This window comes from Grammomys surdaster, unplaced genomic scaffold (genome assembly GCF_004785775.1).
Source record: "Grammomys surdaster isolate TR1022 unplaced genomic scaffold, NIH_TR_1.0 125284, whole genome shotgun sequence".
Taxonomy (NCBI): Eukaryota; Metazoa; Chordata; class Mammalia; order Rodentia; family Muridae; genus Grammomys; species Grammomys surdaster.
The window spans coordinates 1,123,808-1,150,817 of NW_021620163.1; the positions used below are offsets into that span (position 1 = coordinate 1,123,808).

General features: G+C 34.8%; 3 protein-coding genes across 3 annotated transcripts; all 3 read left to right on the forward strand.

The window, feature by feature from the left end:
• Positions 1–1,471: 1,471 nt before the first annotated feature.
• On the forward strand, positions 1,472–2,407 carry LOC114637387 (olfactory receptor 5W2-like). Its single transcript, XM_028785615.1, has one exon. It carries the CDS (start codon positions 1,472–1,474, stop codon positions 2,405–2,407), a length of 936 nt encoding a protein of 311 aa, XP_028641448.1.
• A 10,620-nt stretch (positions 2,408–13,027) lies between these two features.
• On the forward strand, positions 13,028–13,969 carry LOC114637407 (olfactory receptor 5W2-like). Its single transcript, XM_028785634.1, has one exon. It carries the CDS (start codon positions 13,031–13,033, stop codon positions 13,961–13,963), a length of 933 nt encoding a protein of 310 aa, XP_028641467.1. The 5' UTR covers positions 13,028–13,030; the 3' UTR covers positions 13,964–13,969.
• Positions 13,970–22,077: 8,108 nt separating this feature from the next.
• On the forward strand, positions 22,078–23,028 carry LOC114637412 (olfactory receptor 5W2-like). Its single transcript, XM_028785639.1, has one exon. It carries the CDS (start codon positions 22,096–22,098, stop codon positions 23,026–23,028), a length of 933 nt encoding a protein of 310 aa, XP_028641472.1. The 5' UTR covers positions 22,078–22,095.
• The last annotated feature ends 3,982 nt before the right edge of the window (positions 23,029–27,010 follow it).

Below are 27,010 nucleotides of genomic sequence, written 5' to 3' on the forward strand. Positions count from 1 at the left end.
AATATCAATGCAGAATGCAAGTTATTTGTTCCTGTAGGAAGACATAATATTTGTCAGGTGGTTGCCATGTGCCAATTTAAAATTTGCTCCAGACTTATTCCACAGCAAAATTTCTTATATTTTTTCATCCAAACCCACATGCAAGAAAAAACATTGAAGTTGTAAAAATATACATTTTGCAGCACATATTCTAGTTTTCATATAAATCAAAGGACTAAACAGCTCGCTACAATAAACACACAAAAGTAGATCTACAAAGTAAATAGGGGATCGCAATTTTTGTTATAGGGAGAGAAAAAAGTCAGTTTTGTAAATAGAGTGACACAGGGTATATCAACCACTTCAGAACTGGCCACAGTAACAACCAACAGAAAATGGACTCCACAGGTTGTTTGCTTTGCTTTTACCTGTTTTTACTTTGGTGTTTTTTTTGTTTGTTTGTTTGTTTCTGTTTTGTTTTTCTTTGTTTGTTTGATTTGTTTTGTATGTTTTTGGGTTGGTTTTGTTTTTTGCTTTTTTTGTTTTTTTACTTTTTTTTTTCCAGAGACAGAGTACTTTATTTTGTTTCCTTAATTTGGGAATTTTGTTATTCTGTTGAATTTTTGCACGTTTTTGAGAAAGATATTAAAGTTGGTTGGATAGTATTCAAGAGCGTATCTGGAAGGACTTGGGAGAGAAAAAGAATATGATCAAAGTACAATTAAATTTAAAATTTATTTTAAATAATGAAAATATAACAAAAAAATAAAATGTAAAAAAAGGCCAATTTAGAAATCAATAACCAGCAGAAAAGTTTGCTGTTTTCTGTCACAACTAATACCTCTTCTCACTTTTATTTCATTTTTGTCATCTGGGCTCATGTAAGTGATATTTGGGTGTATGGCACATAATGGTAATTAATGACAGACATTTTAGTAAATGATGTTTCATATTCAGTAAAACTTATAATGACTTAGTACCATAACTCTTTTCATATATTAAATAATAGATGTCTATTAATGACAAATGCTGTAGAGGCAAAAGCAATGACTAATGGCTTATAACACCTGAGAACCTTATTTCAGTATACAGCATTTTCTATTATTATTGTTGTTGTTATTGTTTATTATTATTATTATATCATTTAATATCCCCTATAGCCTGTCAGATATGGGACCAGGTTCTATATATTTAAAAACACTGAATAATAATAAGTGAAAGAGTGCAAGCAAAGTTACACAGATCATATTTTATATGAATATTTAGATACAAAGATTTTGAACTTCCTACTCCTTGCTTTTATAACTTCATTGAGCTGATTTATACATTTTTTTTTCAAAATGTTTTCAGACTTTTTAAGCATTTATTGAAGGATTCAATAATGTTATCCTTAGTTGTATTAATATTGTTCTATACTTGTCAAGTCAAAATGAATACTAAACTATTATTGCATTGTGACTTTTGTAAATTTTTAGACCAAAACTAAAGAATCATGGATAAGCAGAACTGCTCCTCATTGACAGAATTTCTCCTTTTGGGAATTAGCAATAACCCTGAGGTAAAAGTGTTTTTATTCATTATGTTTCTGATTGTTTATCTCACTAATCTGCTGACAAATCTTGGTATGATCACTTTGATCAGAATGGATCCCAAGCTTGACACACCAATGTACTTTTTTCTCAGCCACCTCTCTTTCTCTGATCTTTGCTATTCTACTGCAGTTGGTCCCAAGATGCTTGTAGACCTCCTGTCCAAGAACACATCTATTCCTTTTCTTGGCTGTGCTATGCAGTTCTTCACTTTCTGTATATTTATAGATGCTGAGTGTGTGCTGCTAGCAGTGATGGCATTTGATCGATACAAGGCCATTAGTAATCCCCTACTATATGCAGTAGGCATGTCCAGAAAAGTGTGCTTCCAGTTATTGACTGGTGTCTATTCTGTGGCATTAGCAGATGCTTTGATACATACTACTTTGACATTCCACTTATATTTCTGTGGGTCTAATGAGATTAATCACTTCTTCTGTGATATTCCTCCAGTGTTAGTACTGTCTTGTTCAGATACACAGGTCAATGTGTTAGTCATATTCACCGTTTTTGGTTTTATTGAACTGAGCACCATCTCAGGAGTCCTTGTCTCCTATTGTTACATCATCTCATCAGTCTTGAAGATCAACTCTGCTGCTGGGAGGTTAAAGGCTTTCTCTACCTGTACATCACACTTGACTGCAGTTGCAATTTTTCAAGGAACTATGCTCTTCATGTATTTCCGGCCAAGTTCTTCCTATTCCCTAGATCAAGATAAAGTGACTTCCCTTTTTTATACACTTGTAATCCCCATGCTGAACCCTCTGATTTATAGTTTGAGGAACAAAGATGTGAAAGAGGCACTCCAAAGAATAAGGAACAAAATGTGTTCAAAATAATTGGATTATATTTATGATATAGTTTACTATCTTCACTGGACTGTTTTCTAGAATTTCCTCTGCATATGTGTTATGACTCTTAATCTGGTTTTTTTTGTGGGACTCCTGACAATGGAAGAGGTGTCCTGACTCCTTTGCCTGGCCTTGGGACTCTTGTTGTCATACTGGGTTGCCTTCTACAGCCTAGATATGAGGGCTTTTTCCTTGTCTTATTGTATCTTGTTTTGTCCTATTTAGCTATTATCTATTGAAGACTTGCTCTTTTCTGAAGAGGAAACAGAATGTGAGTGGATCTAGGAAACGAGGAGATGAGGAACAGCTGGGGAGTGTGGACAGAGAGTATGGTCAGAAAGTGCTCTATGAGAGAAGAATATATTTTCATTAAAACTAAAAATGTAAATAAATACATGATACTTCAATTATGAACACTGAATTCATTTTTGTATATTGTTGCAATTGTTTAGCTCTGGAGATAAATTCCAGAACCCTGTGAATGTCAGTCAAGTATCATAAAAACATATATATATATATATATATATATATATATATATATATATATATGCATATATATTTATATGTATAGGTTTACATACATGTATACTCCAGAGCTTTTTAATTTAATTTTATTTATATTTAGCTTTATTGAATGCATAATAGTAGCATGATAAAAACTTGTCCATTGGATTTGATAGACGTTAATTATATGGACACTTAAATGAATCATCATTACTCTGAAAATATAACTGAAAACAAGACGTGGGGTCAAATCTAATAAGCCTAATGTATGAAGGGAAAGTTTATTAGCAGGTAGATGCTTAGCAGATTTTCTGAGATAGTCTTCAAATAAAATTTGCTTCTAAATAAGGTATTCATATTTTTGCTTCTTTTCCCCAATAGAAGTTGTGAAAATCAATAACAGAAATTACTTTAAGAAGAGATTAGCTTATTTTTCTCATAAATAATGAAACAGAGAGAGAGAGAGAGAGAGAGAGAGAGAGAGAGAGAGAGAGAGGGAGGGAGGGGGAGAGAGAGAGGGGGAGAGAGAGAGAGAGAGAGAGAGAGTAGATTGTTTTGTTTATGGCAGTAAGGACCAGCAGTACTGTCCTCCTGAGTGATACTAGCCAGGAAACAAACAGAATTCTAATTAGGGATGGGTTATAACCTCAATGTCATGGTGTGAAACCCATTCCACCAACCACATTGTTGTTGGGAAAGATTTTTAGCTGTTCAAATAGATACTCTTGCTGATAACCAACGCCAGACATTTTAACAGAAGAGTCGTCTTATTTTTCCACATGGGATCACAGCTATCTGGTATTGAAAAGGCATCTGAAATACCTTCTAAAAGATCTTTATCATGAACAACCCCAATGTTTTTCAAAATTCCAAAGTCTCTTAGCTGTTATCGTCTGTAAAATATAAGGTTAGCTGTTTCAAATATAAAAAGATTACACAGTACATTTCTAAATTGTAAAGCAACAGCATAGTAGGAAAAATAGAGAACAAGTTAATACTACAGTTCAGCAAGAGTAAATCACTTCATACCCTGCACCTAGTCTCATCTCCCAAAATTAATGTACCCTCTCTTGAGCTAGACACATTCAGTCCTATAGTGTTCTTCAGAAGATATTCTGTATTGCTAATATCTCCAATCATGTGATTTCCATAGAACTTTTTTTCGTTTTTAACTACAACTACACAGAAAGACATCTCATATAATTTATTCAGGGAATCCAATCTGCTATATATTATCTGGATTAAGCAGATTTTCTCTATAACTGTGTTTTAACCCTTGAAAAGTCAGATCCTGGGCATGGTGTCAAGTTTTGCTGACAGGAAATTTTTTTGACAGATAATAAAAGAATGACTTAAATGCTAATCCATGGTGCCGTCTTTTTAAATGCAATATTTAGTGTTGACATTTCTATCACAGGTCTTCTCTTCCACATTCACCAGAGCATATCTGTTTGTGTTCTGGTTGAAGTGTGTTTGGGATTTTAAAGAATAAATGGAAAATCTTACACGTTCCCTGTATAAAGAAATTGCAACATCAGCAAACCATTTGGTGAGGTTTGTCAATATAATGATACACACTTTCATTAATAATTCTCTGTGATGGTCAAATAAACCAAGTTGATCTACATTTTAAAGGACATTTTTGAAAGCCCTGGTTACAAGCCTCTGTGTTCTGGAATTATCAAACATCAGTTCTGTCACTGTGTGTCTCAGCTTTTTCTTTTAACTTCCCCTCATCAGTGCGTATTAATAACTTCTGTGGTATTCAAAAACAATTCTTCCTTCCCATTTTCATCTTTATTAAATATTGAAAAAATTTAGTTCCCCTAAAAGTACTATTTTATGATTTTTCCCATTTTTGACAATTACTTTGCAATTATTTAAATTCCTCATGTTATCTAATTCATTTTTCTTGACTTCGCATTCATTCCTCCCATCCACTCTTCACTTCCATCTACTTCTACTTTTAATAGTATATGAAGTCCCGTTTGTGTTGCCTAACTATTCATGGGTATGTAACCATTGATTGGATCATGGTTTGCTCACCAGAGGACATACACTTAACAGAAACTGATCATTTTTCCTCATTCAACCATCAATGACAAATATCTCCTAACCAAGTTCTGGGAGTGCCTGAGCAACTCTTTTCTCTGCTGAGATATTGAATGCAGGTGTCCACTAGTGCCCTGAGTTAATGTTTTCCTCTCTCACCCAGAAAACATTGTTGTTTCTCCTGTTCCAAGATGTTCTTTAACCCTGGAAATAACAGATGTCATATAGATGTCCCAGTTATGGTTGAACAAATCACAGACACTCTTACTCCTTTGAGTAGTTGGGAGTTTTACATTAACTACTTTCTGGTGTACACACACACACACACCAAAAAACTTGTAGAATAAAAATATAGTTGGCAATTCTATAATTTCCAGAAATTTGATTATATTTCTTAGAATTAAATCTTCAATGGAGTTTTAAATTTAAAAATTCCTCAAAAGTGGAGCATGACATGAGTTATCAATGTCACTTTCACAAATTGGGAACATAAAAAATAACCCAATCACAAAAGAACACACCATGGTATGCACTCACTGATAAGTGGATATTAGCCTAAGTGCTTGGAATACTCAAGATATAATTCACAGACCACATGAAGCTCAAGAAGAAGAAAGACCAAAGTGTGGGTGCTTCAGTCTTTCTTAGAAAGGGTAACAAAATACTCATGAGAGCAAATATGGAGATAAATGTCGGGCAGAGACTGAAGAAAAGACCATCCAGAGACTGCACCACCTGGGGATCCATCCCATATACCGTCAGCAAACCCATACACTACTATGGATGCCAAGAAGTGCATACTGACAGGAGCTTGATTTAGCTCTCTCCTTAGAGGATCTGCCAGAGCCTGACATATACAGAAGCAGATCCTTACAGCCAACCACTGGACTGAGCACAGGGTCCTCAATGTGGTCCCCAGTGGAGGAGTTAGAGAAAGGACTGAAGGAGCTAAAGTATTTTGTAACCCCATAGGAAGAATGATAATATCAACCAACCAGACCCCCTAGAGCTCCCAGGGACTAAACCACCAACCAAGGAGTACACATGGAGGGACCCATGGCTCTAGTTGCATATGTAGTAGAGGATGTCTTTGTAGGACCTCAATGGGAGGAAAAGCCCTTTGTCCTGTTAAAGCTTGATGCCCCAGTGTAGTGCATTTGATGGTGGGTGGTGGGAGTGGATGGGAGGATGGAGGAAAACCCTTATAGAAGCAGGGGAGAGGGGTTGAGATGGGGGTTTCTGGGGCGGGGGAGGAAAGGGAATAACATTTGAAATGTAAATAAAGAAAATATCCAATTAAAAAAGTGAAAAGCAAAACAAAACGAAATCCTAACATTTTACTTGTATCATTGGATTGGAGGTATAAAAACACAATTACCTTGAAGTAGTGTATTTTTAATACACACACACGTACACACACACACACACTACACACACATACTCATGTTAATGTACATATAAACACTTTGCGTGTATGCAAGTATTAACACATACACTTTCAGACTTCATGTATGTTAGGAAAATCATAAGTTAAAAAAACACACACAAAATATTTTTGATAAAAATGAGTGAACTGTGTATTAATTTCCAAAGAAGAAAAGATCACACACTGGTATCTGTTACTAAAATATTTAATTTTCAATCTAAACTGACTTGTTTCCCCTAACAATTAAACAGTGATTGGGCTTTTAAAAAAATATTGATGATGTCTATACATATTCAACTTTTTGACAATTGGTTAGTCATTATCATTGTAGAAGATGGGAGATCTGAGACTCCATGGTCCATATCTCTCTGTTTAAATTTTTCCTGTCTGAAAGTATTTTAAAATGGGAGAAATGTCTCTTCTTTCAAGTTTAAGTATGGTATTAATACAACAAATTTTTGTTAATATAACAATGTAAATGCCAAGAGTAAACTCAGAGTGGATGACTTATTTTGCCTAGCATTTTATATTTTTCTACCAAACAGAACTGAAAAGATGAGGCAAGTTTTCATGGCCAATAGGTAGCTGAGAGAGGTCAACTAAGTTGTCAGGAGCCATCATAGGACAAGCTAAGAAGTAGCAGGGATCTTCCTGAAATGACTTTGCTTTAGATTAGTATCTACAACAAAACTCTGATTAACAAGTTCCAGGAGTAAATTATTTTTGAAAAGATTCTCACTATTAATATGCCTTTCCTGTTATTATTAAACATATATAACAAACACTAGGTATTAGACCACCCTTTTTGAGCTATCTCTGCATATCTATGAAGGTGTACAGTCTTGTAGTGATGCTATATAGACAAATAAGTGACTTAATTCTTAATGATGATCCTATAAGAATTCTTAAAAATGATATCAGTCTTTGTTAAGCTCTTATATAGTGGGAATGCTATTAGATCCTTTTCTGATAGTCAAAACGTCAATGAGAATTTTATCAGTCTCCCATGTGTCACCAGTTATTTGCTTCTAGATAGTAACCAAACTTTCTACTACTACTCAGAGCACATTCCAAGAGGTTGTAAAACCACTAACCAAAGGTCATTAAAACGGAACTAATTATTCATTATAGGTGCAGAACAGAAGATGAAGTATGGAATGGGTTTATCTATACAAAACTTCACTAACGACTTAGTTATGGCTTTTAACTCTCAGTGAACATGTCAGGTTGTGACAAGTAATGAATGTATAGCCAGATAATTACTCCTAATGGATATGAATGTAAACACTCACTGTTGTAAACTTACTTGATTTATGATTTAAATTTGTGTAAACTTGTAGTGAACTTTTTATCATGTGATCGATCATGTATTCTGTTTTTGTTTTTTCGAGACAGAGCTTCTCTGTGTAGCCCTGGCTGTCCTGGAACTCACTCTGTAGACCAGGCTGGCCTCGAACTCAGAAATCCACCTGCTTCTGCCTCTCAAATGCTGGGATTAAAGGTGTGTGCCACCACTACCCGGCCAATCATATATTCTGAAAGATGTTTTAAGTACTGAGGACAAAGAGAAGAGTCAGAGCTGAGCTGAAGAGAACTATTAAACAGAACAATCTTTAGTCAGATCTGAACAGAGAACTAAGAGTAGATGGGGCAGGCAGGCGTCTCCTTACCATGGTACAGAACAGGTCTTTTCATAACAACAAGGCAGGTTTAGTCTTGTTAGAAGGAACGAAGTTTTAATCTTACAAACTTGGGCTTAATTTATTTAGCATGGGAAAGTTAGAAGCTTTTTCTTTCTCTCTGCAATAAAGACTGGAGCTCATTTTTCATCCAGAATAAGTGAGTTCTTTCTGCATTGGTGCTTGATCTTTTGCTCCACGTGCATGTGGATGTGTGTGGGTAAGTATAGAATTATGAAAATGTATGCGAGCAGAGTCCAACTGGTTTGAATGGAAATGTATAAATATGCGTGCCTGAATCTGTATATGAATTTATGTGTTTATTCATATTTGCTTATGTAAAAGTTTTTCCTTGTGTGAGCATTGTTCTCTTCTTTTATTTCAATAGAAGTTTATTTCTTCAAAGACAAGAGAGAACATTTTTCCCTTGCTCCACTTAGGATCTTTCTGCTTTTCCCCTTTATCTTAAAGAACTTTCATAGTTAATTTTTTATTTCTATTTTCATTTTTAATTTTAATTGGTTATTTTATTTATTTACATTTCAAATGTTGTCCCCCTTCCTGATATCCCATCTGCAAACCTCCTATAATTTTTTACAACTTAGAAATAAACATTATAATCACTTTTATTTCTTTTGTTTTTGGGGATTTTTTTGTTTTTGTTTTTATATTTTTATTAATTATTCCATTTGTTTACATCTCAAATTATATCGCACTTTTCAGTTAACCCTCTGCCACCCACGCATGCTAAATCTGCCCTCCCCATTCCCTTTTACCTGTATGAGAGTGCTCCCACACACACACACACTCTCTCCCACCACACTGTTCCAGCATCCACCTACTCTGGGGCATCAAACCACCCCAGGACCAAGGTCTTCCTATTTCCTTGCTGTTGGACCAGGCCATCCTCTGTTACATATGTATCTGGAGCCAAAGATCCCATTAGGTACACTCCTTGGTTGGTGGTCTAGTCTCTGGGAGAACTGGGTGGTCAGGCCAGCCTATGTTGTTCCTCCAATGGAGTTGAAATCCCCCTCAACTCTTCCAGTCCTTCTGCCTGCTCCCCAACCAGGTTTCCTGAGTTAAGTCCGATGATTGGCTCCACTTTTCTTTTTCTTTCTTTCTTTTTAAAATTTATTGTTATTTATTTTTTAAATCAAATCGTAATTTTTACTTATTCACACAGGGGTTATAAACACAAAAAGACAGGCGTCCGTTTTTCTTCCTGCAACTTTTCCTAGCAGGCTGAAAGTTAAATCCAACAGTTAGTTCCAGCTGAGATAGAACCAAGGCCACACTACTTAATTCCCCACCAATACAGATGTTAGGCTACAAGTGTTAATTGTCAAAGACAGCACATTTTTACCCTCAGAAAGAGCAAGACAGTTTTTAGAACTTTTCAGACGTTATCATCAGCATTTCAGTACAGTTGGGGAGTTAGAACTTCTGGAGACCCTCAGTGTTTTAAGCCACACCAGAGTCCTACTCTGTGCCCTCCCCAAGCCAGGATGCTCCTGGCACTAAGAGGCAAAGCAAGAAATTTATGTTAGAGAAAATTCCCAGTCACCAACTTCTGTGGACCAAGGCCCACAGCCTAGAAGGTTTACTTGTTCTAAACAGTTTATTTACTGAAGGACAAATTTATCAATGAATTTAACAGTTGGGGGAAACAAAGGCCTCCATGACCTGTGTGCTCTGGAGGTGCCACTACCCGCTCTTCTAATATTGTGCTTCTTAATATTCTACACATTCCTCAATTTTGATGGTTTCAATCAGGATCAACAGTCTTTTTGTTTTGTTTTGTTTTGTTTTGTTTTGTTTTGTTTTGTTTTGTTTTGTTTTTCCAGACAGGGTTTCTCTGTGTAGCCCTGGCTGTCCTGGAACTCACTCTGTAGAGCAGGCTGGCCTCGAACTCAGAAGTCCACCTGCCTCTGCCTCCCAAGTGCTGGGATTAAAGGCGTGCGCCACCACTGCCCGGCAGGATCAACAGTCTTATGCGTTGTTTCTCCAAGGGGACTTTACCCAACACTAATATGTTTCCAAGGTGTCACCCTAAGTTGATTTCTACCTTCAAATTAAATGTGTAGCATTTTTTATTTCCCTCAAATGAGTAAAGACTTAATGTTACTATAAGAACATTGTTGCTCCCACATATCATTTAAGATTTTATAAAAATCTAGAAAAATTTTACAGATCACCAAACTTATCCATTATCAGTTACGTTTTATTTTTGTAAAAACAATCAATTTTGAATTTTTAGTAAAATATAAACATACTACATGAATAGACAGAAAGCTGTGCATCCCAAAACTATTCAAAATAAATGTGATCTCCATATTATACTCATTCCTCCTAAGTCTCAGAGAAGGTTATGAAAACGTCAAAGATTGGAATTGGAACTTAGGAATAGGCATGGACAAAACAATGTCTTGTGGACATAAAATTCTAAAAAGTATATGATTAAAATGACAAATGGAAATGGCACCATAAAGTACCATAGTAAGTAGTAACTAATTTGGGGGAACATTGTACAAAAGTGAAGAATTTAAAAGAAGAAATGATTGAGAATCTCATAGAATCATTTAATAAGCATAAGAAATGGGAAAATGACACTCATGTAAAATAAACTGGGAAGTCATTTTTTTATTCTGTAAGACTTCCTGGGCTGGAGAGATGGCTCAGTGGTTAAGAGCACTGTCTGCACTTCCAGAGGTCCTGAGTTCAAATCCCAGCAACCACATGGTGGCTCACAACCATCTGTAATGAGATCTGATGCCCTCTTCTGGTGTGTCTGAAGATAGCTACAATATATTCATATATAATAAATAAATAAATCTTTTAAAAAAAGATTTCCTGTGGGTTGTTTGTGTATTAATACTTCAGTTTAAATGACTTCTCCTATGAGAGGGTGGGGCACCCCATTAGGTAATCCCCATTCCTGGAACATCAAGTCCCTACAGGATTAGGTGCTCATCCTCTCCCACTGGGACCAGACAAAGCAGTCCCGTTCGGGAATACATACCACAGTCAAGTCACTTTAGAAATAAAACATCACTGTCAATCCAGAAAGCTAATGTATAATGCTATTTAACAAAAATAATTATAATGGTCCACTACTATTACACAACATTGTGGTGATTGTGATAATAGAGACGTAGATAAGTGCAATAAAATCAAGAAGTGACAAACACACATACACACACACAATATTAAGTATTCAAACTCTGACCATAGAGTAATTTAAATTAGGGTCGTTGCTGTGATGATGGAATGCATTCAAACAATGGCACTTTTAAGGGCTTGAAATATATGAGTTTTGTAAACTGAAGATGGAGGATTGTTTAAAAGATGTAAAATAAAATTGGCACCTCTGTGTTATGGAAGTCACTGAATAAACAGAAACTTTAGTTTCATTCAGTTTCACTGTGAGTTCCAGTCTGTGTCTATCACTCATCAATAGATTTAAGCATAAAGTCTGAAAATGACAGCCAGGAATGCAGTTGTTGAATATTCCCAGGAAAATAGTGTGCTAGGAACCTAATTAAGTACCACATTAGAATAAAACAAAATAAGAAGACTTGGCCTCAAGAGAATTATATCCCAAAAGTACCAGTTGACTATAAATGTGATCATTTTGTTTGTTTTGACATTGCAATTAAAGAAGGAAAACTCACTGAGCTCAGGTAGGTTTATGGATGGCTACTTGGTCAAAAGTAAAAGAAAAATAACATTTAATATTTTTGGAACATGAGTAATACAGTAAATATTTGGATTAACTGGCTTATCTAGATACATAAGCCCTGCCACTTAATGATCAGAGGCATAGCTTTGATAGATATTTATGAATTTGCGTGGATTAATTTGCTTATATAAAATTTGTAAAGGTATATAATATGTTTATATCTGTTAAGACACATAAATGTACATTTTTACATTTTATTAATAAACAATTTCCTTTTTAAAGCTATCCACTCATAATGTGGTGTGGCCACCAATAATTTCTTATGATTTCATTTAAAAAGTAATAAAAGTTCAACCTTATGGATACCAATATATAACAACGTACATCTATATAATATCAACCACATTATTTTTGGATTATAAAGCAAAATCTCCATTTTCCTTTCCATGAAACCAGAAAGAAACTCAAACACACCTTATAATGCAAACACACAATTTCACATGTTAAGACAAGAAACAAGCAATGAAACAGACATTTTTTCTGTAGCAATTTCCAGAGAAATAAAAAGCCAATTTGTAATAGAAAAAAAAAGCCAGCAACAGTGTTACTTGCAGTCTGTAGAGCCCAACTCTTTTTTCAGTTCTTCTTTTGTTTCCTGAATATAGTTTAGGATTATATGAATAAACAGTAGTTAATAAGTTATCCACCATTGAAGAGTACTCAATTTTTTAAATAAATCAGTTTCCATTATTTTGGCGAATGCTATAAACCTCACATAATGCCAGAATAAGTCCCATTTCTTATCTGGTAAGTTAGATATGTTTCATAATTAATTTAAGAATAGTATAGCAAATAAAGTTAATATTCTTAAATATAATAACTCTGATTTTGTTGAATATGGAAGAATGTCAGTATGGATTGTCAGTTAATTTGATTTTTTTTCTATTATATTGAACCTGGATAAGCTTCTATTTCATTCACATGTATTTACTAATAGTCAGTGGTAGCGACTTACTCAAATTACAGAGATAATCAATCATATTACACTTCTAAGTCAGTGTGGATTAAATTTCTATCATAGAAATTTTTCTAAGTCCACAGAATGCCCCTTGTCTGGGCTGTTTCCTCATTATAATTCATGTATTTAATAAACTGCCAAAAATGATACTATGCTTTGCCTTATGGTTCACCATCCAGAGAAAAGACAGCCTACCCTAAGACAACATTGATAATTTCTCTAAACTCATTTAGACCAAGAAAAAAGAAAAATGGATAAAGAGAACTGTTCTTCGTTGCCAGAATTCTATCTCTTGGGAATCACTAGTAAGTATGACATGAAGCTAGTTTTATTCATGGTGTTTCTGGTTGTTTATCTCTCCACTCTGCTGGAAAACATAGGAATGATCACATTGATCAGAATGAATCCCCAGCTTCACACACCAATGTACTTCTTCCTCAGCCACCTCTCTTTCTCTGACCTGTGCTATTCCACTGCAGTTGGACCAAGGATGCTGGGAGACCTACTTGCTGAGACACATTCAATTTCCTTTACTGGGTGTTTTCTGCAGCTCTTGTTTGTCTGTGTCTTTATAGATGTTGAATGCATGCTGCTGGCAGTGATGGCCTTTGATAGATATAAGGCCATCAGCAAACCCCTTCTGTATGCTGTGGACATGTCCAGCAAACTGTGCTACCAGTTCTTAACTTTAATTTACCTGGCAAGTACTGTAGATGGTTTAATACATACAACATTGGCATTTAGTTTATGTTTTTGTGGCTCTACACATATCAATCATTTTTTCTGTGATTTACCACCACTATACCTTCTTTCCTGTTCTGACACACAAGCAAATGAGCTTGTTGTATTTACACTTTTTGGATTTATTGAATTGAGCACCATCTCGAGTGTCCTGGTCTCTTATTGTTACATCATCTCATCAGTCTTAAAGATCAGCTCTTCTGGGGGACGCTTCAAAGCTTTCTCTACCTGTGCCTCTCACCTGACTGCAGTTGGAATTTTGCAGGGGACCATGCTCTTCATGTATTTCAGACCAAGTTCTGCCTACTCTCTAGACCAGGATAAAATGACATCAGTCTTTTACCTCCTCATTATCCCCATGATAAACCCTCTGATTTACAGCCTAAGGAATAAGGATGTAAAAGAAGCTCTGATTAGATTCAGAAATAAAAAGTGGTTTTAATGTACATGTTTATAGTTACTAATGGTTGTTGATTATATATCACAGAGTACAAAAGAGTCAGTAGTGTCACACTGATTGTTTACTAAATCATATCTATGCACTAAAACCTAAAACTAAACAACTGTTTTTGACACATTATATATCAAATTATGTTTTAATTTTAAGTAGTAATGGTATCGGATTGGAACAAAATAGGGAAGTACTACAATACGATTTATAGGTTTCAGAATATTTTCTGAAGTCTCTATTAATCTTTGTAAATGGTGACATATATATGACTGCTGTTAGTTTCTGTTTTATGTAGAGGTCAAAAATCTAAACACTAAAGTAGCACTTACCTTCTTCATGCTGACTTTCCACAATGTCCTCTGTAGGAGTAGGTTTAGTAGTACAGATATGTCCTTTGTAACTGGACCTCATAATTTTGTATTTTGATTGGTTGTGGTTTTCTGTAATAGTATCCATTTGTTGCAGAGATTTTAAGAGTCAGAGGACCTACAGTTTTCTTTGAGATTGTGTCTACTATAAACGTCAGAGGCTGACCCCATAATGTCTCACACTGACTAAACATGAGCCTAAAATGGACATCAATAGGCAAGTTACAATTGATCACAGAAAGCCCCCCAAGACCCAGTGCTATAGAAAGAACTGTAGGCATGTAAGGAAGCTGAGATTAGGAGAAATACCTTACCCTAGGAAGAAAATACCAACTGGCTAGCCAATACCAAATGGTCAATATTGAATATATAATACAAGTAATCATAGTGACTGAGCAGGTTGTACTTACACACTTGCATTCACTCACACATTAATGCACATGTACACACACACACACACACACACACACACACATATATATATATATATATATATATATATATATATATATATATATATACACATATATATATATATATATATAATGCATGCCAAGAATACAATAATACAATTTTTGTTTAAAAGGTAACTCATAGGTACTCTGCTTTACCATATATACACAATTTGCCACATATGCACACTCAAATAATCTGTTATATGTGTATATTGCATTAATATTCTGAACAAACTCTGGGATTTGTTTAATGAAAATAAAGCATTACGGCATAGTGGTCCAGGAGAAGCAACTCTCTCTATTAATGCAAGTGATCTTTTGTGCAGCATAATGGATGCCAAGTTTTTAGGTAAAGTACATTATTAGAAGAATATTATACTTCATACAGGAAGTGAAGAGACAATAGGAACTGTCTCCATGGTGGCTGAATTTTTATTATTGGAGGCTTGTCAACTCACAAGTTAATTAAAAGAAAATAGAGAACATATAGACAGTAGGAATGAACCATAAACTCTGATTCTTGAATGTTTAACTATCTTCTTAAAAAGCATCATCAGTTGAGAACCACAAATTCAACACCTGAACCTAGGAGACATTTTATAACCAATGAGCATTTATATTCTGACATTTAGCTTTGTGGCACTTTAGTAAATATAAGAACCCATATTGTTAGTCATTAGAGAAATCACACTTTGATCAGAGTTGAGATGTTCAAAAGCATCATGAATGTTGAAAACAGGAATGTATGAAGATACATACAAACTGCAGGTTGCTTTTATAGTCATTAGTTGGTGTAGTTTACTTTCTTTTGTGGGAGTAGTAGTTTTATAATAAATATTTAGCAACCAATTGGAATTAGGTATTTTGGACTTAGAAATTTCTCTGGAGACAAGACATTTTGTCGAAAACTAGGAGAGCTTTTAACCCTAAGGAATACAAATTATCAATATTAGCCTAAATTTTAGGCAACACAAATGCATTGGTGGCTTCATTTTATGAGTGACAGATTTATTATTACTTAGTTTGGATGGAGCTTCATTACCATCTCTATAGTAGAGAATCAACTTTTTTTATCTACAACACCATTCTCAAACAACTAGAGTGAATCATAAAATAACATTCATGTTATACCAGTTATTAGGATTCTTGCAGTTTTTATGTATGTGTATGTGTTTGCCCACATGTATTTATGAACCTATGTATGAATGTGTAGCCCCAAGGTTGACAGAAGTGAATGTTGGATTCTCTGATGCTTGCATTACAAGTTGTGGTGAGTCACTTAACGTGGGTGCTGGAAACCATCTCCAGTTCTACACAAAAACAGCAACTAGTCTTGTTAGCTGGTCTCTCTTCAGTCTGCTCAGAGTATATTTTGTCACTGTGACAAAATGTTTGGCATTGACAATTCAGAGTTCCTTTATTAGGTAGTTGGGGCATAACTGACATGACTGAACAGTGCCTACAATTCACATCTGAAAACAATGTGACATAGGATGATGCCAAAAGCAGGAAATACTCCATGTATAAACACCAAATTGTACTAATCTTGCCTCCCCATCTACAGCATCCAAAATCGATTAACAGTCTATTCAGCAGTGAAAGCAGTTGTGGATTGAGAAGATGATTTACTCAAGACCTTACAACACAGTTACTTCTGGAAATAACTATGTTTTACAAATGCAGACATCTTTCAATCCTAATGAATTGTATATGTATCACTAAAGAAAAGATTTCCCCGACAACATCATTTGCCTGATTCCATCTGGGCATAGGTGGGAGAAGAGATCCTTAGTCTCATGAAGGTTGGATGCCCCAGGGGTTGGGAATTTGAGGGTGAGGAGGTGGGAGTGTGTGGGGGGGTAGGTAGGGGTACATCCGCAGAGAAGCAGGAGTAGGGGTGAGGGGATAGGGGGTTTCTGGGTGGGTGGGGGACAGGGTAAAGGGGTAACATGAAATGTAAATAAAACATCCAATAAAAAACATAATAAAATAAATTAAAAAAAGAAAAAAAAGATGTTTACAGCGCCATTCTTTCCCCCCAAAAGCAACTGTTGTCTTATTATGAGGGTATTCTTCTTTTTTAATTTAATGATTTTTAATTTTCATTTTTTATTGGATATTTTATTTACATTTCAGATGTTATCCCCTTACTCTATCCACCCCTGCCGAGGAGCCCCCTATCCCATACCCCCTCCTCCTGCCTCCACAAGGATGTGCCCCAACCCACCCTCCTACTCCCACCTCTCCACCCTCCACACCCTCGAATTCCCCCACACACAGCATCCAGCCTTCATGGGACCAAGGATCTCCTCTCCCACCTATGCCCGACAGGGCCAACCTCCCTTGCATATACAGCTGGAGCCATGGGTCCCTCCCTAAGTGCTCCCAGGCTGCTGGTTTAGACCCTGGGAGCTCTGGTTGGTTGGTATTGTTGCTCTATGAGGATGTTCTTGCTCTCACATAACACTTAAGAAGACTCTGAAATCACCTGGAATATTTATGCAAAATTATCCTGAATTATCTCTATCAGTAGTATTTATTTTTGAAAACAGGTTGTTCATATTTAGTTTAATATAAAATAATCATATTAGCACAACACTCTCTGTATTTATAAATGGTTAGTTAACACATTATAAAAAAATACTTATATAAAATAAGATAATTTGTAGTCCTTAATTCCGGCAACCCTTTCTATGACATTTTCCTGAAGTTAGTGTCTAGGAGAATATTGCCTTGTGTATACTGAACACTCACATACAATTCCACTTTTTTACATATCTCAGAATATGTGGGCCACTAGGGTATTTTAATGAAGAAACACTAAATCATTTTATCATAATAAAGAAAAGAATATCATCATTAGAATTGGATGCCTTATTTTCTTATTACAATATCCATTAGGCATTCAGAAATTCCTAGAGAAATTCCAAGTGCATTAGACTATCTTAAAATTTTTGCCAGTAAGTTTCTAGAGTCCTTGTTACTTTTCACATCAAAATTTCTTTCCATATAACTTGCTATTTAAGGAAGCATATATAAGATAATATTTAATAATCAATATGTATAGATATGTTATACATATATGTGTGTCTGTATATATTCATACATATATATTTCACTTGGAAATATAACAATGGTTTCTTGTCAAATTTACAGTTTGTGTTCTCAAAGGAACACTGCTAAAATGAAGGAAAATTCCAAACACACAACTGTAGAATGGATTATAGAGATAAATTTTTGCTGAAAAACATATTGTTATAAGATTAGCATTTTGCACAAAGATTTCAAGCAAGTTGCAAAATAAAACATTCAGCCAATACCAAGGAAGCTGTGGATATTGTAATTTGACAAATATTCGAGATTTGGAAGCATATGAAAAATTTCTTCCACACACTCCCAGTTTATACCTGTGGAAAATAACAGCACACATAAAATGTACATTATTTAATTTTTAAATTAAAGCATTTACATAATACACGTTTGAAAATATAAAATTTTTATGGTCCACTTGAACAATGTGAATAAAAATCTTACTTTCAAGTTCATTTCTACTCTTTGAGAAGTCTACTAATCAAGTGACCTGGAAGTGTTTAGCTTCACAGCTTTAGTGACTCCTCACCCTTTCAGGATTAATAACAAATATCACAGTGGTGAAGTTCATGGAAATGAGGATTGGTGAGTGGTCATACATGGTCAGATAATAGAGATCTCAAAAAAATTCTACAAGTGTAGAGATTACTCAGCCATTAAAGAATTGAAATAAAAATGTCTTTTATGGAGATGAGGGGACATGTAAATAATGAAAACTACCTGACACTGCCTATATATCTATGAAACTTCAGACATGATAGTCCTTGGCTCCAGTGGGGAAACCAAATACTGTTCTTCTACTAAGGGAACATGGCAATACAAATGACATTTGTTATATCCAAAATTCCATGCCTCTCTCAGCCATCTTCAAAGAAGTTTCTTTTCTCTGTAGATGGGAACTAAAATAGACACACACAACTAAACAATTTTAGAGAATGGGAAATTTTTGGAATATTCAGTCCTAAAAAGGATGTCTTTACCAAACTTCTCCCTTTGAAAGCTCAGGAGCTTCTTTAGAAGAGAAACCAGAATTATTGTAAGAGCCATAGTAGATAGCTGAAACACATATGAATTCTTAGACACTGTGTCCTTCATAGATTCACATGAGATGACATCACAACAATGAGAGGGAGAAATAGACATGGGCTTTCCCTGCCCTCACCACAAAGCTACCTGCGATTGATACCTGCTTCAAAGGGGAAAAAAATTACTTTGCTCCAATGGAGTCTCACTGAGTATATTAAACACATTTAATGGTAGTTCCCATTCTCAGCAGTGTTTAGCCAAAACAAAAAGGAATTCAATGATAGTTTTGTAGTTATCTCATAGTGGTTTGTTTGATCATCATTTCTCTATCATCTATCTATCTATCTATCTATCTATCTATCTATCTATCTATCTATCATCTATCTGTCATCTATTTGTTTGGTCTTACTGTCGTTTTGCTTGTATATTATGGTTTCTGATTTTGACTTTTTATGGGTTGTATTTGTGCTCGTGTGTTTCTTGTGCTTTTCTTTAAAAAAAAAGTTTTCTTTTTCTTTTTGTTTGTCTACTCGTTTGCTTTCAAATGAAGGAAAGAAGAAAGGAACATAAAATTGAGTGTGTGTAGCAGTAGAAAGAATTTGGGAGGACTGCAGAGAAAGGAAATTGTGATGAAAACATACTGTATGAAAAATTTTTTTAATAAAATGAAGTACTACGTAAGATTATCATTTTTAAAACTTGAAGGTGGAAGACATAGTCTAAAAAGCAAAAGTATTGGAATAAATTATAGTGAATGTGGACACTACTAATAAATGATTAATTTTAGCTTTATTAAGTGCCAAATTTCACAAAAAATTTTGATCAATATTAATTATCATAATGAGTGAAGGGTAAGGGTTTGAAGCAACAGCCTTAGACAGCCTTAGGGACAATTGTCTCAGGGTGCCCAGAAAAAAAAAAAAAACAAAACAAAAACTCCTCAATCTGGATTCTAATTAGTCATGGTAGTATTATATGAATGTATAAAGGAAGATCCTCATGAGAATTAAATCCCAAACTTTATAATTGAAAATAAATGTGATCAACATACTCATTCTGTACCAGAGACCTGATAGCAAGATGCCCTTATACCAGGTATTCTTATGAATGGCTATGTGTTACAATAAAAATAAAATGTTGCTGGTTTTGGACACATGATGAATGAAGTTGAGGATACAGACAACTGGCTTAATCTGATTCTGTAATTGTACAACTTCGTCCTCCTGATGACAAGGTACATTCTACAACTTTTATTTATCTTGTATAGAATTTGTAAAGTGCGAAAAACTTGGTGTTCCAGATATAGGAGGTGACAGATATGTTTAAATATTCAGGAAATGATGAGAAACCCAAAATGATTACACATTTCCATTTATTATTATTATCTGATAAGTTGATTATGGTTTCATAATTAATTTGTAACAAATAATGTAATGAATGCAGCAGATGTAATTAAAGGTAGCAACCATGATGATATTTATTAAGGGATGAAATATTCTACATGGCTTTCTGAGTAATCTAATATAATTTTCTTTTGATCTTGAATCTGGATGAGATTGAGATTTTCTTGATTTCAAATACATTGTCTATTAATGGGTGCCAAAGATCTAGGCAAGTCAAAGAGAAAATTAAATACACGAAATAAATTTAAGTGATTGTGAGTTATTCTTTTATATTAGAATTTTTGTCAATGTTAAAATGCCAGGAGCCTCTCAGCCCTGAGAGGGTAGTGGCAGGGGCAAAGACAGAGTAGGACTCTGGTGATGGCTTTAAAGTCTGAAAGTTTCATGGCTTTCTGGCTCTCTGACCTGTACTGAAATGCTGATGATAACTTCTAAAAAAGTCCTAAAAACTTATTCTGAGGGTAAAAGACTGCTGGCTTAGGTGATTAACACCTGTAGCCTAAAGCAGAGGATTAGGCAATGTGGCCTTTGTTCTATCTCAGCAGGAACTTCTGGGCTCAAACCTGCTAGCCTGAGGTCTCAGGAAAAAAAGACACTTAGAGAATTTATTATAGAGTTTATTACTAAGTGTAAAAAGTTTCCTATGAAAGCTATCTAAGGGAAAAAGTGGAAAGATCCTAAATGGAGAAAAGAAAAAAATTCTAATAAGGGAAAAATTCTTCTAAGGGAAAAAAATTCTCCTAGGGAGGGAAAAGGAATTGAAGGAATGAACGAACATCTCGTTGTCTTTGTCTTCAGTACTTATACATCTCTCAGAGTACATGATCACATGTTACAAAGTTCGTCGCAAGTTCATATCAAAAATCACATCATAAATTGAAACAGAAGTTTACAACAGAGAATGTTTATATGAATATCCATTAGGGGTAATTATCTGGCTAAACATCCATCACCTGTCTCGCTCCACAGGTTCACTGAAGGTTTAAAACTATAACTAAGTTATTAGTCAAGTTTTATATAGATAAACCCAGGCAATATTTTATCTTCTGTCCCAATACCTATAATAAATCCTTAGCTCGCTTTTAATGACCTTTGGTTAATTGCTTTACAACCTCTTGGAATGTGCTCTGAGTAGGAGAAAGTCTAGTTACTATCTAAGAGCAATAGACTGATGACACTGGGAGACTGGCAGAGTTCTCATTGCAGTTTTGACTATCAGAAAGGAACCTAATAGCAGTCCCACTACAATAGAGCTTAATAATCATTGATATAATTTTAAGAATTCTTATAGGATCATCATTAAGACTTAATAAGTCATCTATTTGTCTATATAGTATCACTATAAGACAGTACATCTTTGTGGATCTGCAGAGATATGGTGCAAAGGTGTGTGCTATTGCTTAGTGATTATTACATATGTTTAATAATAATAGGAAAAGCATATTAATAGCAGGAATCTTTCCTAATATAAGTTCCTTACAGCCTTGCTGAATAAGAGCTCACTTGTCGCAGATTATATAATAATCCAATATAAGCCATTTCAGGATGATCACCTACTAGTTATTAGCTTGTCCCATTATAGCTCCTGACAATAAAGGCATAATAAAAGTACCACTTATCAAGGCACTTTCCTTAGTGTATATTATGTTATGTTACCAGCATGACATTTAATAATGATATTACCTTTTTCTGAATTTATTTGTATATTGAAAAACAAAAAAGCTTAATCTAACAACACTGACACTTTCTGTAATCATTTAGACCAAGCACAAAAAAGAAGAATGGATAAGGAAAACTGCTCTTCATTACCAGATTTTTTTCTCCTGGGAATTACCAGTAACCCTGACATGAAAGGAGCTTTATTTGCTGTGTTTCTGGTTGTTTATCTTACCATTCTGGTAGCAAATGTTGGAATGATCATTTTGATCAGAATGGACCCCCAGCTTCACACACCAATGTACTTCTTCCTCAGCCAACTTGCATTCTCTGACCTGTGCTATTCCACTGCAGTGGGACCAAAGATGCTGTCGGACCTTATGGCAGAGGATAATCCAATTTCCTTTGTTGCCTGTTTCCTGCAGTTCTTATTAGTTTGTACCTTTATAGATGTTGAATGCATGCTTCTGGCAGTGATGGCCTTTGATAGGTACAAGGCTATCAGCACACCCCTGTTATATGCTGTGGACATGTCTAGTAGAGTTTGCTACCAGTTCTTAACTGGAATATATCTGTTGGGAACTATAGATGGTCTCATACATACCTCATTGGCATTCAGCTTATGTTTCTGCCACTCTACTCATATCAATCAGTTCTTCTGTGATTTTCCTGCTGTTTTACTCCTTTCCTGTTCTGATACGCAGGTCAATGAACTGGTGTTATTCATTTTTTTTGGATTTATTGAATTGAGCACCATCTCAAGTGTCTTGGTCTCTTATTGTTACATCATCTCATCAGTCTTAAAGATCAGCTCTTCTGGGGGACGTTTCAAAGCATTCTCCACCTGTGCCTCTCACCTGACTGCAGTTGGGATTTTCCAGGGGACCATGCTTTTCATGTATTTCAGACCAAGTTCTGCCTACTCTCTAGACCAAGACAAAATGACATCAGTCTTTTACCTCCTCATTATTCCCATGATAAACCCTCTGATTTACAGCCTAAGGAACAAGGATGTAAAAGAAGCCCTGATTAGACTCAGAAATAAAAGGTGGTTTTAAGGAAATTTAGTGAATACATAGAAATGTTTGATGATTTTTCAGTTTTATAATGCACAAAACAAAATCAACTTTTCAGAATTTTAATTCAAAAATATTTGTACCAAAATCTATTAATAAGAAACAATTTCATACCATTCTATATTTCCTATTAATTAGTTGTCTCTAATGATGTCTGCTTTAGACTAGCTCCAACTGGTAGATTCAAGTTTTGTGACAGGGAAGGTGCATGAGTGAAAGTGAAGATACTGACTACCTGTTGATTTTCAAGCAAGTGGCCTTGAATAGCTCAAACCATCTTTACACAACCATAATAATCTTGCTCACATGAGCAGTGACATCATTGGTTCTTTTATTAAAAGAAATCATAACATCAGCATTTAAAAAGTCTGACCATTACAAAAAGCCATCAAAGTTTCCTTTCCTCCTTCCCTTCCTAATGCATCAATCAATACCTAGCCTTATTTTGCACTACAATGCACAATTTCAGCAAGAAAAAAATAAATGTCTTTCCAGGCTTGTCTTGTAGACATGTACATATACATTAGCAGTTACATAGTTATGTAAGGTAAGACACAGAATTAAGCCTTTGTGGCTATAAGTCTAGTCATCTGATGGCACTCCCCTCTCATAATTTTTTAATTCTATACAGAGATGTGTTCATTATACCATGCAACATTTTCTGATATGCATTTGATAGCATCTTTCCAAGAACCATCTTTAAATCTATATTAGATACTCATTTTCTAAGTCTCTGTTGGTAGCTTACCCATTTTAACTCTTTGTTGATTAGACATACCTTCCTCATCTTAAGTTTCTGTTGATCAAGTATACCTTCCTTGACACTGTTAGGAAAGCAGAACTCATCACTCTCCTCAACTGCCACAGGCTTACTCAGTGTGGCTGTATCTGTTTCTCTAGGGATATGATTACACGTCTAAAAATATCCAGGACTAATAGTCACATTTAGAGAATCCATAGAGGCAGAAAGAAGAGGAAAGTTTTACCCCACAAAAGAGTATTGGGAAAACATAGAATCATGCACAGGGCTTTCAGCCTGCATAATCCCTGCCTTGTCTGTGAACAACCAAGTGAAAGTAAATTTTTGCTATGAGTACAGACAGAATAGCAAAAGCAAGGAGAACTTGTAGCACATGTGATCTAGGAAATAAGCAGAGAGCCCACCAAATTTACCATATTTAATTGCCAAGTAGAAAGGGGTTTCCATGTGCCTCACTTCAGTAGAATCCCATCAGTAAAGGATTCATATGCCCTTCCCTGCAGATGTTGCATGGCCACTGCCAAATGTGCAGTACTCTTCAGGAAAGAATATTTTAAAAAGTCCTGATGAATTAATAGTTAGTAGTGAAGGGCTTCTGGGTTTCTATCAGACTATATTTTGTCATGTAACTATTGACATTTAATCAGGTGTTTTTTTGATATAAACTCACTTTAATAGTCCCTTGTGTTAAGAATCTATACCCCTAAGCTACCTTATTAGTATGTAAAACTAAGGTAAGCAATGAAAATTAATGAAGGTATAATTTTTACTGAAGATATTCATGTCTACATGGAAAAGCAGAAGAGATCCTTGACCTTTTATGTCAAATGAGGACAGTAAGAAGTGAGTCTGTGAACCCAATTCTGAACTTTCTCTAGACATGATCTATAGATTCTTGACTTTGGATTACTACTTTTCAGAATTGTGATTTATATCTGGAAATGGACATCAACTATGGTATTTTTTGGTAAAAGCTCATAGAATGAGGGAAAGAATCATGGTACTCATGCAGAAAGCATTAAATGGAATAAATTAAAACATTAGATAATGATGTAGCAAAGAGTGTCACTAATCATAAAATATTATATTCATGTAAATAACCTGTATTCCACTATGACATTCTCCATTATTATTACTGTTGCTGAACTTGGATGCATATATGTATAATAATTTATCTGTTGAAGTGACTGTATTAGTCAGATTTCCTTGGAGGTAGAAGAAAATAGCTCTATATCAGAAAGGGACTTATAGGAGTGACATATAGGTTGTAGTCCAGTGTATCCAATAGTTGGAGCATTTCATGGAAAGGTCAAGAATCCAGGAGTTGTTGAGTTCACAGGGCTGAATGTCTCAGCAAATCTTAAATCTACATTGAGATCTGAAGAAGGAGGTTCTGATGCCAGTAAAGGAATGCCTTAGAATCAGGATAGGTCAATTTGCCAGCAAGAGTCAGGGCACACAGACCATATCTTTCTTCAACACTGTCCTCTTATGTAGACTGTCATAATGGCCCAAGTTGAGGGTAGACTTTTGTACTTCTCATGGTATGATTGAAATAATACTACAAAAATGTACCTAGCTGCTTGAGTTTTAGTTAGTTACACATTCAGTCAAGTTGGCAATTTATTTAGCTAATAGGGTGATTATGGAATAAGTGAAAAGTGAGTTTAGATTCTAAAGCAAAGCACAACTGATTCATGAATTCATCTCTCTGAATTCATTACATTGAGAAATGCATTGTTTGATGTTATTTTTATGAATTTAATGAATGATATTGAAGGTCTGGAAGATGGTATCCTATACTTCTGCCAGGTGATTTTTTTTCTGAAGTGTGCTACAAAATATGACAAACTTTTTTGTAACCAAAATCACTCTTTTTCACTCTTATTATTTCCTTCCATGATTAATATCTAAAGTAACATCTTTTCTATGTGTCAAGTAATTGGTAAAAATAACAAAACAGTAAATCTGTTTAGGGGTTAGCCTTAAAACTTTGGGTTTATATAAATGATCTTTGCCTTCATAATTTTTTTCTTTACTGAAGATGTTATAAGAATAAAAACTATCTTATGATTTATTTGGATATATGTGGATCAGAGTTGACTCCAATCTTATTTTGCTAAAACAGGATCTGAATTTTAAGTGTTTTATTGTTTCCAGGCATCATAGTATATTTGTATAAATTGATATTCCAATATTATGGAATCCTGTGATTGCATTGGATCAAAAAAAGTTTGAAGTCTAATTTCAAGCAATTTATTTCCAAAATGTTAACTTATAACTATTGTCTTTTACTTAAAATATGAATAGTGATTAGTAGAACTGGAAAGCATCCGTTTAGTTTCTGCAGATTTAATCAGGTTATATATTTGTTTATTTTTCTCTCTCATGTCACGTTTTTGTATTTGACATCTTGCTAAAAGGAAATAAATTACACATATTAAGTAACTTGTTTATCACTGAAGTGATTTATTGAGAATGTTACATTATGCTTACTGGTAAAGATGTCATATTTAGGAGAATAAATTATTTTATTTAACCATTCTTGGCAATAAGATGTGATGTTGACAATTTGTTATCAATTTGACTAGATTCTGAGACAACTAAAACCTTTGGAAACATCTTTGAATATGTTTGGGCAGCATTTCTTGAGAGTGCTGACATGTGAGAGACTGCTTAGCAGAAGGTAAGATCCATTCTGAGCATAAGTGGCATCCTACAGTGCTCTGGGTGTCCATATGAAAAGAAATTGGTGAAGCCTGAGTTTATGACTATTTTATTCTTATGTGAACTCTTCTGTGGATGGTGTCATCACTTACAAATATCAGGTTAAATGTTTATAAGCATTTATAAGCATTTATAAGCATTCCAAGTTGAATCAGATACTCTCAAGCTTTCCCATACCATCAGCACTGAAATAAGACTACCAATCTAAGTGCCTGTCTTCTTGGAAAGAGAAGATATGAGAGTACATATCAAACAAGTGATTTTAAATAAAGGTAACTTCTCTTTTTAACAGAGATTATTATAGAAAACCAAAATTAATCAAAGTGCAGAACTATAAAGCCCTGTCTCAACTGATACAACTCCTACACCAAAGATTCAGAGACCATTGTGAAAGACGGGTGTAAAGATTTGTAAAAGCCAGAAGTGTAAAGAATTTTTTTGTGACTTATTGTCTCCTACAAATGTCAGGAATGGTAC

What these genes read in the sequence shown, in the direction of transcription:
- LOC114637407 (XM_028785634.1), top strand. Translation starts at nt 13,031, where the DNA reads ATGGATAAAGAGAACTGTTCTTCGTTGCCAGAATTCTATCTCTTGGGA.
- LOC114637412 (XM_028785639.1), top strand. Translation starts at nt 22,096, where the DNA reads ATGGATAAGGAAAACTGCTCTTCATTACCAGATTTTTTTCTCCTGGGA.
- LOC114637387 (XM_028785615.1), top strand. Translation starts at nt 1,472, where the DNA reads ATGGATAAGCAGAACTGCTCCTCATTGACAGAATTTCTCCTTTTGGGA.